The sequence below is a fragment of the Gossypium hirsutum genome, chromosome A11 (assembly GCF_007990345.1).
Source record: "Gossypium hirsutum isolate 1008001.06 chromosome A11, Gossypium_hirsutum_v2.1, whole genome shotgun sequence".
In the NCBI taxonomy this organism is placed as follows: domain Eukaryota; kingdom Viridiplantae; phylum Streptophyta; class Magnoliopsida; order Malvales; family Malvaceae; genus Gossypium; species Gossypium hirsutum.
The window spans coordinates 7,287,254-7,306,789 of NC_053434.1; the positions used below are offsets into that span (position 1 = coordinate 7,287,254).

Sequence of the window (19,536 nt, forward strand, 5' to 3'; positions counted from 1 at the left end):
GTTCATTGTCTTTTTTTCTTCTTACTATTTCTGTTCTTACAAAAAAATTAGTTAACCCACTTACCATCCAAGCTCTATTATAAATAACCTGAGGTTGCTTTCCTTTGGCTGCTAAATCACTCCATGTTTAGACCAACACCAACCATATTTGAAAGGCGCAGCGCACCCAGCTCACTGTACTCTGCGGAGTTGACTTCATTTCATCAGTATGATGAACTGCCTTCAAGCTCTAAATTTTGGCATTACATCACATTGTACTACATTTCATATCAGTGTTCCTTTTCATCTTTTGCGGTTAACAAACAAAACTGAAATTGAATTAGCAATTTAGAAGCAAGTGCGGGTTGCAAATGTGAAAATGCAGTGCATCCACCCAGCAATTGTAGGCCACTAGGAAAGGAAATAGCGTTTTCATGTTGCCCTAACATACACGAAACAACAGACTCCAACTCATTGCCTAATGGGGCATGAAGAAATAAATGATACAAACCTATCCTACCCACTGTTTAATTCTGTGCCCTTTTTTTAAATATATATATATATTGTAGTATCTAAAGTACAGAGACATGTTGAAGAGGACAAAGTTGGGGAGTTGCTTCCTTCACATTAAAAGCTTGGTCGTAATTAATGTTTCAAATTTGTTTATTATTATTCATTTCTGAAACTTAAAGCAGGAATGATGGATGGAAGAATTCACGAGATTTCCTTTCCGAGAATTGTAGATGGCTATAACTGATTTGTATTGATTTTCAATGTCATGGATAGATCTAAAATCTCGACCATGAGACCGACATTGGCAGTATTGGGGGGGTTTATTTTAGGCAAACACTTCTTGTGCAGAGTACATCCAACTGTTGTTCTTTCTTGTTGAGTTGTGGTAAGGTGGAAACCTTGTCTGTTTGTTCTTGTATATGTACTCGTTGGAGGCAAATTCCGTTGGAGAAGTTAAATTTTGTTGTTATCGGCTATGAAGTTCCTAGTATTAGAATTTAAATTACATTTTCGCCTATATACTTAAAAAAAATTTAATAGTATAAAGGAATGAAATTTTTAAAAGAAATGACCTATTTGCTCTTTAATCTAAGGTACAGGGACTAATTTACCATTTTTTGAATTGAGAGGCCAAAATACAATTTAACTTCTAATATAGGGGCTTCTATGATACTTTTACCATTGTTATTTGCTTTGCTTCTTTTCTTTTGTAATTTGGGCCAATCGCTGGATTGGCAGATAAAGTAGATTCAACATTTCATGGAATTTTGATATCTCTATCTGACAGATGTTGAACTTCTTACTGGACTATACCTTAAAAGACCCAATAGTTCCAATCAACTTCCTACTGGGCTACAACATAACTCCCTACTTCCCAAGTTGTTTGGAGTAGATGGATTCTAATGGCTGGCCGAGCCTGACCCACAAAACGAAAGCAAATTTAAGAGAGAACCCAACCCATCCTATTTATCTTCTCATCACAAGTCGGCTGTCTGATGATAATCAACAAACAGTACCCGAAACCCTGACTGACAGTAGTGGAACATTTGGAAAAGGTTGAATTAGTGGATATCAGATCGTACCCTCTACTTATATTACACAACGGAGATTAGCTGTTGATGCTTGCCCCGCCTCTAGTCCCCCCTCGGCCCTCTTTGCTTGCTTTTCCTCTTCATTTTTAACTCTATATTAAGAGTTATGGTATATTTTATTTTTTTATTCAAAAAATAAATAAAAATTTAATCTTTATATGTTTAGATAAAAAAATTAAATTATTTATTCTGTAAAAAATTCTATTCATTATTACTGTTGAGTGTTTGCATAATTGATGGAGTAATCAGTGACACTTAACATTCTATATACTAATATATAAGGACTAATTCAAGCAAAATGGATTAAATTTTTAGCAAAAAAAAAATAGATGAAATTTTTAATAGACAATAAAATTGATGGAATTTTTGACGTAGAGGGACTAATTCATGCTACCGGATAATAATATGTCATCCCTTAACAATTAAAATGGATGAAAATTTTAACAGAATAATTACCTTATTTTTTGATCGAATGTATTTAGACTAATTTACTCACTTTTTAAATAAAGAATATAAAATATAATTTAACTTCTAATATAAATCTCTCTATGATATTTTTACCTAATTATTTTTCAACTTACCACATTAATTGTGACTTTGCCTAAGTCAGACTGTTTTTTTTTTCTTTTTAAAAAGAAAGAGTAAAATGTAAGTTATATTTATAAAAAGCACTAATTCCTTTCTGGTGGTAGTTGGATCTTCTAAAGCAGCAATGAAGGATTGAGTAGCAGCATCCTAAAAAAGGAGGAAAAGTGCAGTGATTACATTGATTGAATTAGCTATCATCAAATAACCCTAAATTTTGTTATTACATCTGTTTTTCCTGAGAATTAGTAACATTGCATTTTGGATTATACAACTATAATTTCCCTTTTTCTGCTTTTATAGCATCGACATGCAACTAAAATGCTGTAAATCTCAACAACAAAAAAATTTCTCTCCTCTCATTTCTTTGGAAACTGATAAATGGACGTCATGCCATGCCTGTCTTGCTGGATCTCTGACCTCATGAGACGACAGCTAAATTCCTCCCCTCCCAGTGATGTGGCCTTTGGACATATGGATAATTAAATCCCTAACTTAGAAAAATTAACGGTTTAATAATTTATATATAATTAAATTAACAAGAATCAAGTTTTTAATTAAAGTAAAATAAAAGGATGAAATTTATTTCCACTTGAAGACAATGGGAACCGGAAAGAGGAATTCCAGATTCAAAATAAGGCTGAAAAGGCAAGTAATCGGGTAATCTAATGACCAAAATATTTGGATGAGCTAATGACAACACTCCACCTAATTGGCTATAAATGCTAATTAATAGCATTAGTGAAAAAGAAAAAAATGAGTTTGTTAAAAATAATTATTCAAATATTGAAGTAACAACAGATTATATGCCTGCAGTTTTAATGAGACAAAGCTTGTCTTGTTGTCGTCGTGTCCCTGATATATTTGGTAATAAGACTGTTACCCTACTATAAAATTACAAAGCTGCAAATGTCAGTAAATGAATGCCCTCCTCCTCCACCCTGTTGTTTTCTTGTTATACAGTGTGGCCTCGTTTTAAGCTTTGGCTCTCTTACTAAACGTAATGAATGAAGATACGAAATGAGATAACCCAGTATATATTGTTGTCCTTAGGCCTCAATCCCCCAACAAAATCTTCTGTTTTCTTGCACAACAACGACTAGATGAGGTGCAAGAAACACCTTTCCGACCTGAGTAGCAGCGTCGGCGTTTGCGCCACGTGTCTCCGGGAGCTTCTTCTGGTTCTCGTCGCCGCCCAGGCTCAATCAGCCTCCTCCGCTGCCGCATCCGAGGATAGTCGCCCACCACCGCTGATTTTCCCTTGCTCTGTTTCTCCTTACATTAGTCGACGGAAATCTGACGACAACAGTGCAACGTCTATCCATCACAGGAGATTCTACACTCTTCCTCAGGTGGACCTCACCACAACCGCCGCCGAGTTTGGTACCGCCACATCTTTCAAAAAGAAACACAGGTTCTTTCTTTTTTCAAGTTTGTTCAGGGCGCGGTCCGATAAATTCAATTTGGATCCCAGGGTTCACCATCGTCGAGACTCGTGCGATGAGCTGTCTACGTCATCATCTTCCCCGTCCTGGTTCTCGGCAATCTTTACCGTCGGTCGAAAAAATCAGCAATCTTCGAGGACATCACATGTGGAATATTTTAGCCAATTCGGGCCTCGTGATCGGAGGTCATGCATAGAGCGGGGAATGTCGCCTGCGGTTGAAGCGAATCCGGGAGACGAGTGTGATTTATCGCTACCGGGAAGATCTGCAGAGGTTTCGCCGCGGTGGAAGAGGATACCGACGGAAGCTAGGAGAGCGAGAACCAGGTCGAAGAACATGTCGAAAATAGCGTTGTGCTTGAGCCCGCTGGTGAGGGCGAGCCCGAACCGGCAGTGGAGCGGATTGCCGGCAGACATGTGGTTTGCAAGCGAAGGTAGGCCGCCGATGAAGCCCCACTTGGCTACTGCCTCGGGGTTTTGTGGGAATCGGTCCAAGAAGCTCGCTGATTTTGGCAGAGTGAATTACAAGCGGTGACATTTGATCCACGGTGATGATGAAGACGCTACATATTCGCCATTGCTTGTCTGCAGTTATTAGCTGTTTAGAGTAAAAATGAGAGGAAAAAATGGAAATGTTGCATGTTATACAGATGTTACTTAGTATTAGCATTACCATAGAAAGAAGATATTTGACTGTTTATCGGAAGTAAATTTCTACATTACAGGGTGAGATTTCAGAAAGGCATTTTGGCTCCCAAATTGCCTGTACTGTACAACCTCCACCATGCTATGCGTTCCTTAGATTTCCCTAGACATACGGTATTCAACATGTCCTTTTTACCTTAAAACGGTTTCATTTTATTTTTTTTTCTCGAGTAAACTTGCTTAAGGTCATTGTGTAAAAAAAAAGGCTCGTTTCTAATTTTATTTATGGAAATTGGCCACTAAAAACATTATTTATTAGAATGGTCTAAAAAATGTAAAACGCGTCTAAGTAGGAGCATTTTTAGGGAAAATCGCAAAAAAGGGCACTGATGTTGGAGCGCTTTACCCCGTGTCAATAAAAACGCGTTGACATAGGCACACTTTACCCCGTGTTTTTTCCCCAACAGTTGCCTTTAACTATTATTTAAAAATTTGAACATTGGGCCCAACGGTCATTTAAAAATTTGACCGTTGGGCCCAACGGTTAAGAAAAATATATATAAACCCCCCATTTTTTTCACACAAAATTTCTTTCAAATTATACTTCTTCCAAATTTATATCTAAATTTCTCAAAAAAAAAAGCTCTCAAAGCTCTCTAAATTTTTAATTTGTCTAAATAAGTAACATTTTTTTATAATTTCTAAGAAATTTGATTGTATTAGCAATGGCCCGACAATTAATTTATCTCGATGATAAACATATCTCCGTCGACCAAATGAAAATGGTAAGGGATAATTTCAATTTTTAATTTTATTTAATATTTTTATTTCATTTTTGTAATTTAACTAATTTTTTTATAATTTTTTATAATTGTTGGTAGATCGAGTGTTACAATGTTTTATTCGCAATATGTTTGGTCATTCATCACTGTTGATTGAAAATCACTTTAGGGAAGCTGGTTTTTGGCATGTGGCCAATATAGGCTGGGGATGTAAGTTGAACCCGAAACTCATTAGCATGTTCGTGGAGAGGTGGAGACCCGAGACATACACATTCCATCTTCCATGTGGGGAGTGGACCATCACTTTGGAGGACGTGCAATTACAATTAGGGTTACTGGTGGATGGATCCGTACTCAACGAGTCTGCTCAATTTATTGATTGGGGAGTTATATGCTACAATCTTTTGGGTGCGATTCCAGATATTATTTACGGAGGTTGAATCCTTCAGATCTTTGGAGGTTATCTAATGCTGGACAATCAAGAAATCTTGTACATCTAAGGTAGTTGTTAAAACTCATTGATTTTAAAGCAGTTGGCGAACTTAGTTAGGGGTTTGCCGTGTTGTCGAACATTATACCGGGAGTCAAATTATATGGGGCAATGTGTCGAGAAACGCAACCAAATAAAATCAAAATCAGAGGTTGCCTCTCGCTGTTACAATATAGGCTCGGTTTCATTTTCTATTTTTACGTCCTTCAGTGAACCACCCGTATACATTCCCACTCTTAACAATGTAAAATTTAATATAAATTTTACAATTTTTACATATATTTAAAATTTAATTTTATGCTAAAATTTTATTTAAATAGGTGGAATCATTCGGCGAGTTACGGGGGAATACCTACCGCTCTTGAAGATATATGACTTCTATTAAACCAATGGTCGAAAGTGTATGTAAATATTTATTCTATTTTGAACTATATAAGTATTTATTCTATTTTGAACTATATATAAATAACATAGTCAATTTCGTATTTCGTATTTAGTATTATGTATATAACTAATATTTTTATCACTTTCATATAGTTTCAATGGACACCGTACGAGGATTCGATAATTCGGGCAGTAATTCTGGATGAATTCCTACAAAATCCTAACATGTGGCATGCTAAGGTATCATTGGTCAACTACGTTACCGTTGAGATGCGCTAAACGGATAGAGTGTTGCCGGAATTTGGATTCCGACAACCGATTCCCATGGCACCTAAGGTGCTCGATGATGAGCACAAAATTGACTTACAATGACCGAATACGTATTGGCTGGTCTTCCACTTAGAATATATCGAAATGTGGAAAAATTGGTATGATAATATACATACTCGTGAACTGATTATTGTTCTACAATTAGCGTGCGAGCCGAATTACATGCCATGGTTTAGGATCTATGGCAAGTCATATTTGCTCTCAGAAGAGCAGAGGCGTCGGTAATTTCGTGTCGAAAGTAAAGGAATCCAAGAACAAGGGCTGGCGGGGCGGACCCATCAATAGCGCCCACACAATCACCAGCTCAAACAGAGCAAGCGACAACGTCCACACCACAACCCCTTCAAATTATGTCAGGTGCGCATCCTAGCCCTTATATGGTTCCTTTTTCCACTTCTATGCAAGGTTGAAACACATGGTCTGATGCATCGCATTTTCCGATTACTCCAACTCAATCGACGATATATAAGCCATCATGGTAGGAGAGATCGCACGAGGCACTATTGGGGAGCTCATCTTATTTCCAATCTCCATCGACTTATGAGATTCAAACACCTTCACCGTGGATGATGCAAACAGCTCCGCAATCTTTGTTCTATCAAGATAGGTCATCCTCCCAACACCCACAACCAGAAGCTGATTTCGATCAACCACAATGTAATGACCTGAAATTCACGGGCACTGGAAAAGTGAGTTATAGGGCCTCCGTCTTAGTGAAATAAGTTCGAAAATAATTATTAAAAATATTTATGAGCCTAGTGGTGTGTCTAATTAGGATCTAATTAAGTGAATTTAGCTTAATTTAGAGTAAGTAATAAAAAGGATTAAATTGAATAAAGGGTAAAAGTTTAATAATAAAGCAATAGAAAATAAAAAGGATTAAAATTTGAATTAAGCCATTGACTACAAATGAGGTGGCATATTGGTGAAATAAAATCAAAGATTTTTTTTAGGTTTTATATATTATAATGATTATTATTATGGTTTTATATTAAATTGTTATGATTATTTAATTGATAATATATTATAAATAAATTAAATAGAAGACAATTGTATGGTAATAAAATATACATATGTAAGAATTGTATTGGTACATTTGTAATTTAAATATTTAATTACTTATAATTTAAGTATAAAGATATTTTATAATTATTAATTGTATTAATTAAATCATGAGATTTTTATTTAATAAGTAAATTAGATAATGACATTTGTAATAATATAAATATGTGCACTTGTTATATAATTATTAATTTACTTAATATTAAAGTAAAAGATATTTTAATATATTATATTAATATTATATTATGTTAATAAAATAATAAAGTATAAAAGAATTAAAGAAATAAAGAAACAAAAGGGAATAGAAACAGAATTGAAAATGGGAAGCAGGGGAGAAAAAGAGAAAGAAAAAGGGAAAGAAAAATAAAAGAGAAAACTAAGGATTTGAAGCTTGGAGTTAATTTGGTAAGTCAATTAAGTCCTTTTTAGTTAATTTTGATGTTTTAGGAGCTTTGAAACAAGATTTTGATGAAATTAAGTTGATAGTTCAAGAGTTCATATGTTTCCAAGTAGGGTTCATGTTGGAAAAATTATGGAATTAGGGATTTAATTGAATGAATTCTAAGTTAGAATTGATTAAGGGATTAAATTGTAAACTAGGCTATAAGTTTTATGTTGTAGGGACTAAATTGAAGAAATTTCGAAATTAGGGAAATATGCTGGAAATTTTATAGTTAAATATAAGTTTAGACAAAATTTGAATAGAAAAAGAGAGTGAATTGGATTAAGAAAATAATTAAGTTTAGTTAGGATTAAATTGGGAATAAGGTAGGAGTTGTTTAGAAATTTAATTATTTATTATAATTAATGCTGTAAATAATAATGTAAATTACTATTATTTTCGTAGCCAACAAAGAACCTGAAGCATCAGCATTGAAAGGAAAGGAGAAAGTCATCGAGGACTAAAACAGGAGAATTACGGTGTGTATTACTATAATTCAAATTTTAATTATTATTGATTGCTGAGATTTTAATTGTTATGTATGGTAAATAAGACTTGAGGTAAGTATGTGAAATTGATATGAATATTGAGTAAAAATGAAAGTGATATAAATTGAATCAAATTGAATTGAATAAGTGAATTATGGAATATGTGATTATTTGAAAAGTGTATTGATTGAAAATAAATAAATTGTGACAAATGTATGGTGTTGATGGTATACACTCGTGTGAAAATTAATTTGTATATGAATTAAGATAATAGATATTTGAATTGAATGAGTATTGAAAATTTTTGTGTAAATGAAATTGAAATTAGAAAAAGTAAAATAATACCCTATTAACTTGTCGGACCAGATTCGATACAAATGGCATGCCATTGGATTTGTGATGTGATGAAGAGATTGTAGTTCGGCCGAGAAGATGTTTCTGTTATTATATACTTCGGTTTATCCGAATAGGCATTTAATGCCTTATTGGTGTGTTTGGGAGGATATATTATACCGGTGTGTTATGGAGGATTTACAATATTCCGGGTGTGTTTGGGTTAGATATTTTGGTGTGTTTGGATGGAATCCGCGTATCTTTCATAGTCCGAGCTTTGTTAATAGGGTAAATAATTGAAATGAAATTTTGAAAATGAGATTATTGGTTTTAGCACTATTGAAAAGTACGAGAAAGAATGTATGAACTAAATTATTAATTGAGTTAGTATGAGAAAAATGAATTATGAATTTAAGATTTATGAAGTAAAATAATTATATATAAAAGTAGTTTAAATAATTATAAAATTTATGGTTGATGTTTGTAATTTATTAATGTTAAATAGTCTTGATTTATAGTAATACCACTGAGTATGAAATACTCAGCGTACGGTTGTTTCCGTGCGCAGGTTATTAGAGTTTCGGATCCGGTCTAGCATCCAAAACAAACCCGACTCCAACAAAAATATTTTGGTGATGTATTTCTTCCTTTGGTTAAGTGGCATGTACTAGGTAGTTACATATAAATTATATGTATACATTAAGTTAAAAAAATCATGTTAATGATATAAATATTAGTTATATGAATGTGAAATATTGGTGTTGGTTGTTTTGGTTTGAATTTGCAGGGGGTTTTAGGTAAAAATAAGCAGAAATGCTGCCGAAATTTTTATAAAAAAAAAATTTGGAATACTCGGACAAGTCCCGTTCTACTTTTAATACGTGTTTGAACTTCGAGAGTTCAAGATAGGGACTTAATTATTATATTATACTATGAAAGTTATATTAATTGTAAATTATTCGTAAGTTGTCTGATATGTCCGGTAATGCCTCATAACCTCGTTCCGGTAACGGTTTGGGGTTAGGGGGTGTTACACACAACCTCGGCCAGAAGCTGAACTAAGAAGGAATTCAGCGCGTAACCGTCGACCACCCTCATGTGACACTGATTTTGACTGGCACATGTATTAATGTTTTTTAATATATTTTTACAAACTGTTTTTATATTGTTTCATTTAATAAAACAGATGTTGTTTTGAATATTTTTATACAAATTATTTTTATATTATTTCATTTAATAAAACAGAAGTTATTTTGAATATATTTGTACAAATTATTTTTATATTGTTTCGTTCAATGAAATATAAATTCTTTTGAATAAGAAAATACAAATTATTTTTTCATTGTTTCATTTAATAAATTAAGAGTTACTTTGATTTTGAAATGTTCGCATTGTTACTTCAATTTTGAAATGTTCGCATTATATGACCCAGGTTCCTATACCATTTGCACAACTTCTGTTGATTTGTTCTTTCCATCTTATCACGTATTCTAATCGAACACGGTTGACCTTTTGGTTTGCGACACAATTCTCTATCCGGTAACAACTTAAATGGAGCAAGCAATACAGACGACCACTTACGTTCATTTGAGACTGGTGGGAATACGTGTCTTCACACGTTGTACATATATTCTAATTTGTACACTTTGTCGACATAGCTCATGGGATTCAAACGGAGATTCTGACAAGCTGCAATTACATGAGCGCATGGATAGAAAGTGTGTCAAACCTCCCACAATCGTAAGTCTTATTTCTCAAGTTTACATGATATTGTCTGCTGAGAATACATTGGTTCAATCTTTCGAACTCCAGCACACGAAACCATAGGTTGTCGTGATTGTGACACACTATGCGCATGAAGTTGGCCTGCGCATTGTCCTTATTAATTTTTTGCACTACCTTTCGATACCATACATGGCCTCCATGTATTTGGCACAACCGAGATTATCGACAAATGACGTGTTCCTTTTAGAACAGAATTGATGCATTCAGCTAGGTTTGAAGTCATCTGACCATATCGTAGGCAATCGTCGTATGATTGTGTCCACTGATCGAAAGGTATGTTACAGAGATAGTTTGCTCTTTTATCATTAATTGACCATAAAATCGCCAACATATTATGAAAACGGTCCTTATTGATCTCTTATAGAGGTGTTATGGGCCGAACCAGATTTAACTAAAAATTTAGGTCCATTGGCTGGGCCCGAGCCCAACCCAACTCGAAAAATAGGCCTAAAATTTTCCCAAGTCCGACTTAGATAAAAATACTAAAACCTGGGGCCGACTCGGCCCACTTGTATTAATTTTTTATATATTTTTTAAATATATATAATATATCAAAATTACAAAAAATAAAAAAAAATATTTTCCAACAAATTGAAAATAAATTTAAAAAATATGTATAATCAAATAAGAGTAAGGTAGATGTAACTTAACAAACAAACGGCTCTAAAATGACAACAAAATAACAAATGCCTTTAAAATAATAACAAATTTAACAATAAAATAAGTTTTATACAATATTCAAACAATAACAACAAAATAGTAGCAACATAATAGTAAAATGGTAGAAAATAGGGAGAAAACAATAAAAAAATAACATTAAAAAATAAAAATAAAAAAGAGTAGATTTTTTTTGTCCTTTAGTGAATTCGGGTCAAGCCCAGGCAAAAAATGTCTTACCTAAGGCCCGACCCATTTTTTAAAGGGTTTTATTTTGTTTTCTAAGCCCATTTTTTAGGCCTATATTTTTGCCCAAACCCTCCCATATTCCAGGCGAGCTTTTGGGATTATGCATCATCTACTGATAGATCTGAAAACTTCAATGCATCATCAACCAATAGATCGACATTATGCATGTGTGTTAGAGGCGAGTACGCCATAAAGCGCGAATCTTCTTCTTCTTCATTTGAACCCCCTCATTGTCTTCAAGTTCGGTTGGAAAAGGCTCTGATTCAGAAAATAATGCAATTTCTGCACCATCAAGACCAGGTTCTCGAGGTGGATCCACATCGGACTCATTATTTGATCCACCAACATCTACAACGTAGGAGGTCCTCTCGCTAGTGGACGTCGTACGGAGTACATCATCCCTTCTTGTGTACGTTTCATAACGTCTCCAATCAGATGTGGATTGCCAACCATTAAAAGTTGATGTCATTCCTCAGTAAGTATTTCCAGCATTGAACATCAACCCACCGAGGTGCATGTCCCATCCACTAACGAAGTGTTAGGCAGGGGTCGTGTATTCCTCTCGAACAGTAATAGATGTTGAAGTCGCAAATGTTTTATTTAGCGATGGAAATTTCACATAGAACTCAAGATAGGGTGATCCACTAGCGAGGTGAGCCTGCACCATCGCCTCCAAGTCATGAGCACCTTTGGTATCAAATGAGTCATATGTCACGGGATCAGCTGAAGCACAAAATCAATATTTAATAGATAAAACTCTCATTGGCGTCGTTTCAAAGATTTTGCGCCTAATTCTTTTACGAAGTTCTGTCAATACTATGTTCTGGTTAAAAATCAGTCGCGTTGTGTTCTACGATAAAAAAACGTCGTTCTCGGTGTCACGAGCCTTATCATCGTAGTAAATAACAACATTAATACGTTCACACATTTTCAACCAAATTATCTGCCAAAAGAAATTCAAAACAAAAAAACATTATGCAAAAATATAATGATTCGTATAAATATTAATACGATAAATCAACTTATACATTCTCAACTTCTTCAATTTCTATTCTTTTGAACTTCTTCAATTTATCTTGCTGTAAGTTATGCAACAAGAGAATGAAATTTGACTCATTTATAGCCTAAGGGATAGTGGGATGCACTGTCACTAGCACTACTGAAAAAAGAGTCCATGTGGAAGCTTTTTCAATATTTTTGCTGACAGTGCATCTGTAATATCCTGATTTTGGGCCTAGTCGGAATAGTGGTTTCGTGACCACAAAATTCGAGATAGAAAAAATTATTTTATGATTATTTTAAGGTCTATGATATGATTTCATGATTGTGTAAAAATTTTGTGCAGAAATTTTATGCATAAAGTGCTTAAATTGAAATTAGGGACTAAATCGAATAATTTGCAAAACTTGCATTCTAGAAGTTTCTAGTATGAAATTGTTTTGAAATATTAATTAGGAGGTCTTAAATAGAATTTTACCAATTTCTAAGTCTATGGACAAAAATTGGACATGGATGGAATTTTTGGAAAGTTTAGTAGTAAGGGCATTTTGGTCATTTAGGGGTAAAATGAATTAAAATACAAAATTAAAAGCCAATTTTGCTCATCTTCAACCCCATGGCCGAATATAGCAAGGAGAAACCATGGCTAGGGTTTTTCAATCTTCCAAGCTCGATTGTAAGTCCGTTCTAGCCTCGTTTTTAATGATTTTTACGTTTTTGGAGTCTCGGTAGCTCGATTTAGCTTATGCTAGCAATAATTTAACCTAGGGTTTATATTTGGAAAAATACCCATAGGTGAAATTTGCGGATTTTGGTGTTTTATGATAGAATATGAGGTTTTAAATTATGTTAGACAACTTGTGCTACTCGGTTTTAAGTGAAAACGAGCAAAAGGGCTTAATCGGTAAAAATACCTAATAGTCATAAGTACATGTTAGAGTGAGAATTTGATGTTGCCATAGAAGTGAAAAATGATCAGCATGTCATAAAACATAAGAAAATAGGCTGAAGTTTAATTTACGAGCTTTGGGGCAAAAGTGTAAATATGCAAAAGTTTAGGGGCAAAATTGTAATTTTCCAAAATATGATTTTGGGTCAATTTGAATAATGTGAGTCCTAATTAGACTATATTTTAAATGATAGAGCAAGGAAAATTGAAATTCAAGCTAAAATGGAGAAAATACCAAGTTGTGGACAAAATGGTAAAAGTAGCTATTTTCGCATACGAGGTAAGTTCATATGTAAATGTTGGTAACATAGTTATTGTTTTAAATGTTTTAATATTATTTAAATGATATGATAATTATTATGAAATATCATACTTGTGACAATTGTTTGATAATATGTCAAATTATGTGATATACTTGGAAAATGTGAAATACTACCGAGTATCGGTATCGACATTCCATAGAAGATGGTTGAGATATATGATTGGGAAAAATGTCCCGTTGAACCTTAGGAATGGATTAGGATACAAGTGACATGTCACTGGGATATTTGGGCATCCGAACTCGTTGAGTTGAGTCCGAGTTCACTTATGGATGTGAGCGTCCGAACTCGTTGAGTTGAGTCCGAGTTCGTGAGATGTAACTAGGCATCCGAGCTCGTTGAGTTGAGTCCGAGTTCACTTATGGATGCGAACGCCCGAGCTCGTTGAGTTGAGTCCGAGTTCGCTTATGGGCGGGTTACATGGTAGCTTGGCTACATATGTGGCACTTATGTGCAAACTTTCCATGTATCCGAATTATATTCCGATGTGTTCAACGGGTAAAGTTCTACTGAAATGGAGGAATACTCAAGATGAAAGGGACGTATTGGTAAGTGTTGTGAAATGGGTACTTTGAACAGGTATGTACTTAACCCTCGGGCTGAAAAATCGATATAACAACAATATGGTAAGATGATAAATGAAAATGTGATATGAATGTCTTGGTGATGATTATGCAAATGATGTTTTATGTTTGCTTATATAGTTATGTTACTTGCTATTTGCATGTGAACTTACTAAGCATTTATGCTTACTCCCTCCTTTTCATTCCTTGTAGTTTTGACAAGCCAGCTCGAAAATCGGGAACGGTCGGAGGCTCGCTCACACTATCCGTATACCATCTTGGCATAATGGCTTGTATATTTTGAGTATGGCATGTATAGCATTATAATCATTTTGTATATATGGTCTTATGATATGGTTATTGAGTGGTATGGAAATGCTTGGTAATGATTAGCCATTGGAATGGCTAATCATGATCATATTTGGTGTTATGTATGTCAAATTACTAGCTAATCTATGGAAACCATGAAATAGGTAAAATTTACCATAAAATAGATTCAGACAGCAGTAGTGACGTGAATTTGAAAAATCACTAAAAATAGTAGAAATGGAATTAAATAATGAATAAGTTATAGAATCGAAGCTTGATGAGTCTATTTTCATATGGAAGAAGCGAAACAGGTATATGAGCTATATTTTATGAGATGTTTAAATTTTTGTGAAATAGGGCCAGAGCGATTTCTGGATCCCCTGTTCTGACTTTAGAAATTCACCATAAATTTTACAAAGATTATTAGAAGTCATGCTTTATATGTACAGATTCATTATTGAGTCTAGTTTTATTAGAGATAAACGGCATAGTCATTGAAGCTCTGTACAGGAGATATCTGATTCGTAATACACAGAGGTCAGAGTAGTCGACCCCTGAAACAGGGGAGACTTTAACTAATAAACTGTACTAATTGGCCAGACCAAAAATTCTAGAAAAAAATTGCTAGATAGATATATGAGTCTAGTTTCAGGAAAAATTTACGGAATTGGATTTTGAGTTTCGGAACTCGAGATATGATTTTTAAAGCGACTGTGATGCAGTTAGTCAGCTTGTCTGGAAATTTTAAAATGAATTGTATGAGCTGTTTAAGTAATGAATTAAGTCCGTTAACACCTCGTGTTCGACTCCGGAAACGGTCTCAGGTACGGGGCGTTACAGCATCCTACTTGAAGCGTTTTTCAACCCCAACTATCATATTTCCCATGAATCCCGGGATATTTTTTCAGAACCATCTTTTCAAAATCATTTTTTCAGAATCAGCTGTACAAAAAAAGAGGTCCAGCTAGGAGTTTTTTTCAGTGCTTTTGCTAACAGTGCATCTTACTTGAAGCGTTTTTCAACCACAACTTTTAGATTTCTTGAGAATCCTGGGATATTTTTTTAGAATTATCTTCTAAAAATTATTTTTCATAATCAACTGTACAAAAAAACGTCCAGCTGGAAGCTTTTTCTATACAATTACTAACTGTACAAAAACAAAATAAATAAATAAATAAAATCCATCTCGTCAAAATAATTTTTTCAGAACACATCACGTCAAATTTATTTTTTCATATCCCATCTTGTCAAATTTATTTCTTTCGGAACAATACTTACCAATTAAAAAAATTAAACCTTAAAACAATATACCCTAAACCTTAATTTATTTTAAAAAAATCCTAAACCCTAATTTATTTTTCCAAAAACCCTAATTAAACACGGGATAAAATGCGCCCACATCAATGCGCTTTTACTGACATAGGGTAAAGCGCTCTTATGTTAGCATGTGTTTCTATAATTTCCCTTGAAAACGCTCTTATGTGGACGCATTTTACATTTTTTAGACTATTCCTGTAGATAACATTTTTGGTGGCCCATTTTCATAAATAATGTTAGAGGTGAGCCCCTTGCTTAATACAAATGCCAACAGTTTTTTGAAATCTCACATTTGTCAGAATCCATTATTAATTTAAAAAAAAAAAAGTTTTGGTCTCTTGAAATGCATGGTTGTAACGTCAACTTATGCCTAGGCTAGTCTGAACGTAATTTGTGTCATGCTTAGCTTGCCAATGCGAGTAGAAGCATCTCTTCCAGTCTGTTTTGAAGGCACTTTCCCTATGATTGATAGATCACATATTGGATGACTATACATCAAAATCATCCACCCATTCACAACATTTTGTTCTTCATTGCACAGATCAGTCGCTCCTATTCTGATGTAACTTCTAAGTACCTCCTATGCATGTGCTGCTTATTCAATGCTTACATATATAATATGCTTTAATTAGTTCAATTTTAAATATCTTAGTACAAACTAATGCTATGCAATAGATAGATAATAAAACAATTCACAAATCTTATTCAAATCCTAAGCTGAAGCTGGAATAGCTTTAAACTGCTACTCACATGAGGAATAATTCCCCAGTAAACAAGCTAGTCTGAATGTAAAGGAAAAACAGAGATTGACTTGACTTCACTATAGCAATTACAGTATTTTGTTTTTTATTTCCTATTCCAAGAAAAAAAAAGAAAAAAGGATAAAAGACTATCCAATCCATTTTCTATGAGAGTAAATTGAATGCATTGGCACCAAGTAAGTTAGCAAGAGGAAGAACTATACATGATGGCTCTCCTGAATAACATCATCAGTATGTGATTGTGATTCCGATTTCCTTGCCTTCGTATCATCTAGATAATTTTGATAAATATAAGAGCAAAAACCACAGAGTGCCAGAAGCATAGCAATTACCTTCACCCCATTCATCTCGTCATGAAAAACTAGCAGAGCAGCTAGAGGTGTAATAGCCAATGATAGAGTACTGATCACGTTGGAGAAGAGGGACGACACTGCAAAAATCAACCCTACCACCCCAACAGCACATACCTGCCAACTTACAGCCGCCCAAACCAACGTCAGCACATACGAAACTCTTCCGCTTTTGAAACCCTTCATCTCATCCTGCAATCCTTTCCATTCCCCACTCCCAAACAGACCCGCAGTCGAAACACATGTCGCCACAAGTGATGTATAAATTTGCATTTCCAAAACCACATTATATGTTTCCTTTCTCAACACTTTCTGAAACGAAAGTTGCATAAGGGAGAGTAAAAGAGAGTAAAGAGCAGAAGCCCCAAGGGTACAGATAAAGCCAACCAGATACTTCCCCTTGGAAACTCCTGACGGTCCATCTGAATCTTCATTCACTGCTATCAGAGCAGCGGACAACGAGAGGATAACCACGGAGTTGAGGATTAAAGCAGTCAACTTCTGTGAATTAAGCAAATACGAAAAAACTGCATTGAAAGCTAATTGGGTGGCACAAATGAGGGAATAAGTAGAAGCTGAGAGGTACAACAGTCCAACAGAGTACAACATATTGTCACCTGCAACGAGTAATCCGAGAACAAAATAGAGCAAAGCAACAATCTTGATGGAAGGATAGGTTGAAGAAGTTGACGTTTCCAGTTTCTGATATGGATGAAGAAAAATTAAAGGGATGCAAAGGATTGGGAAGCCAGCCGTTTGCACAAAAGTTGCCATCCATGTACTATTTCCACCCTGATCATAATAAAATCTCCCAAGAAGAACTGCAGCAGCTTGGCCTGCAATAAGGAACAAAATGTTGATTGCAACCAAAAGCCACCACTGCCATCGCCTGAGTTTAAGAAATGGCGACCGATCCGTTAAATTTTCGTCCTGGATCAACATCTGTTCTAGATTATCTGTAATTCAATGCAACTCAAATTGTAATCAATACTTTTATCTAATCCCAATTCTCAAAACCTTCTCAAACATAACTATTTTAAAAGTTACAATAATCTACTAATCCTCCTGGATTATATTACCAAACTTCAATAAGATACTGGAAAACACAAGCAAGCAAACATAAACTAAAACCCAATAATATGTTATTTCAAAAAAGTAATTGCTTATCTAATTTAGTCCTCAACCGACTACAATAAATGAGTACAAAAAGGAGATTAACTGATTTGCTAGGGGCAATATAAACCAGTATTTGGGTAAAATTAAGCGATGCTCAGAAAAGCAAGCTAAATCAGACAGTATTTCAACTTTGTTTTAGGTGCCATATTCCAAATTTTTACTAACCACAAAAAAAAAAGAAAAAAGGAAAAAAAAACAAACCTTGAGTGGTAAAGAATCATATCATCGCGAATCGACAGAAGAAAAAGAAAAAAAAGAGGACGGAGTCTACTCCCCCCAAAAGAAAGAAAATAAGAAAATGGGAATCTTATCAATTCAGAGTCATACAAAACAAATTCTAACCATTCAAATATGATTCTGAGGAGAACCCAATAAAGTAACTGGAGTAACAAAGTGGAAAAGATAGAAAGAAAGGGCTTACCATTCATGGAGCGTTGAAGAAGACGCAGCGGAACTCTATCAATAAACAAAAAGGAAGAATATCCTTTCCTTGAATTAATTCTCTTGGGGAAGTGGCTACTGCAACCGCCCCCTCCGACTAAGTAATGTATTCCTATTGGAAGGGAAGAGAAAGTTCAGTTTTATATGAGTTGCAGCTTTTGTCAAATCATTTCTTCCCTTTTTTTGTCACAAATGAAGGACAAAAATAAATTTATTTGACACTGATCTGGTTGAGTCGGTATCTGATTGGCCTTTTTTCCCCCAAAGAAATAAAAGAAAATATCACGCCCCTTTTTAATAAAAAAACATAGGATACGTCACTTCATTAATCCCAATTAGTATAAAATTTAGAGACTACACGAAAGATACCAAATCACATAATTTCACTCCAGTAATATGCTCCAATTTCTTATAATTTTCATTCTTTATTTTATTTAATATTTTAAAATAAAAAATACGATAGTACTATAACAAAAAAACAGTATAATAAATTTAAATTTAATAAAAAAATTTAATCATATTAACAATTTAATTTACAAATTATTAGGACTAAATTTTAAATATAAAAAATGTATAATAACTTAAATATTTAACCCTCTAAAATTTTAAAAAGCATTGGAATTCAGGATAATTGGTCTAAGAATGTTGGTTAAATTTGCTATTAGACCCTGTACTTTGTGTGAGTTGTGAATTTAATATATGTACTTTAATTTGATTACTTTGAGTCCCTGTATTTTTAGAATTTGAAAATGTTAGTCCTAACCAAATGATAACTATTAAATTCATTAAGTCTCGTTATTTTTAAAATTTGATGTATCAAATATATTATCACATGTGTAATGTTACGTCTCTTTTTTATTTCGCATATTACTCACAAAAAAACGGTTAATAGATTTAATAATTGTCGTTTGCATTAAGGCTAAAATTTTGAAATTCAAAAAATATAACCATTTGAGAATGATTCAATTATGAGCTTGGACTAAATCTATAATTTTACGCATAATACAGGACTAATGACATAATTTAAACAAATAGATTTAACTGTTACCATTGAGTTAGGATTAAAATTTTCAAATTCCAAAAGTACAGGGA

The 19,536-nt window shown here is 34.0% G+C and overlaps 2 protein-coding genes across 3 annotated transcripts; one reads left to right on the forward strand and one right to left on the reverse strand.

The window, feature by feature from the left end:
• Window positions 1-3,271: 3,271 nt before the first annotated feature.
• LOC107910877 (uncharacterized) lies at window positions 3,272-4,147 on the forward strand. Its single transcript, XM_016838801.1, has one exon. The coding sequence runs from the start codon at window positions 3,272-3,274 to the stop codon at window positions 4,145-4,147; it is 876 nt and encodes a 291-aa protein (XP_016694290.1).
• A 12,249-nt stretch (window positions 4,148-16,396) lies between these two features.
• LOC107911848 (probable purine permease 11) lies at window positions 16,397-18,703 on the reverse strand. 2 transcript variants are annotated; one of them, XM_016839799.2, is made up of 2 exons: window positions 18,425-18,703; window positions 16,397-17,783 (listed from the first exon to the last, which is right to left on the reverse strand). In XM_016839799.2, the coding sequence occupies exons 1-2, from the start codon at window positions 18,429-18,431 to the stop codon at window positions 16,675-16,677; spliced, it is 1,116 nt and encodes a 371-aa protein (XP_016695288.1). In that variant the 5' UTR covers window positions 18,432-18,703; the 3' UTR covers window positions 16,397-16,674. The 2 variants fall into 2 exon arrangements, with proteins under 2 accessions (XP_016695288.1, XP_040936800.1); XM_041080866.1 differs by lacking the exon at window positions 18,425-18,703 and adding an exon at window positions 18,205-18,374.
• Between the last annotated feature and the right edge of the window lie 833 nt (window positions 18,704-19,536).

Excerpts from the sequence above, each read along its gene's own strand:
- LOC107910877 (XM_016838801.1), top strand. The coding sequence starts at position 3,272 with ATGAGGTGCAAGAAACACCTTTCCGACCTGAGTAGCAGCGTCGGCGTT.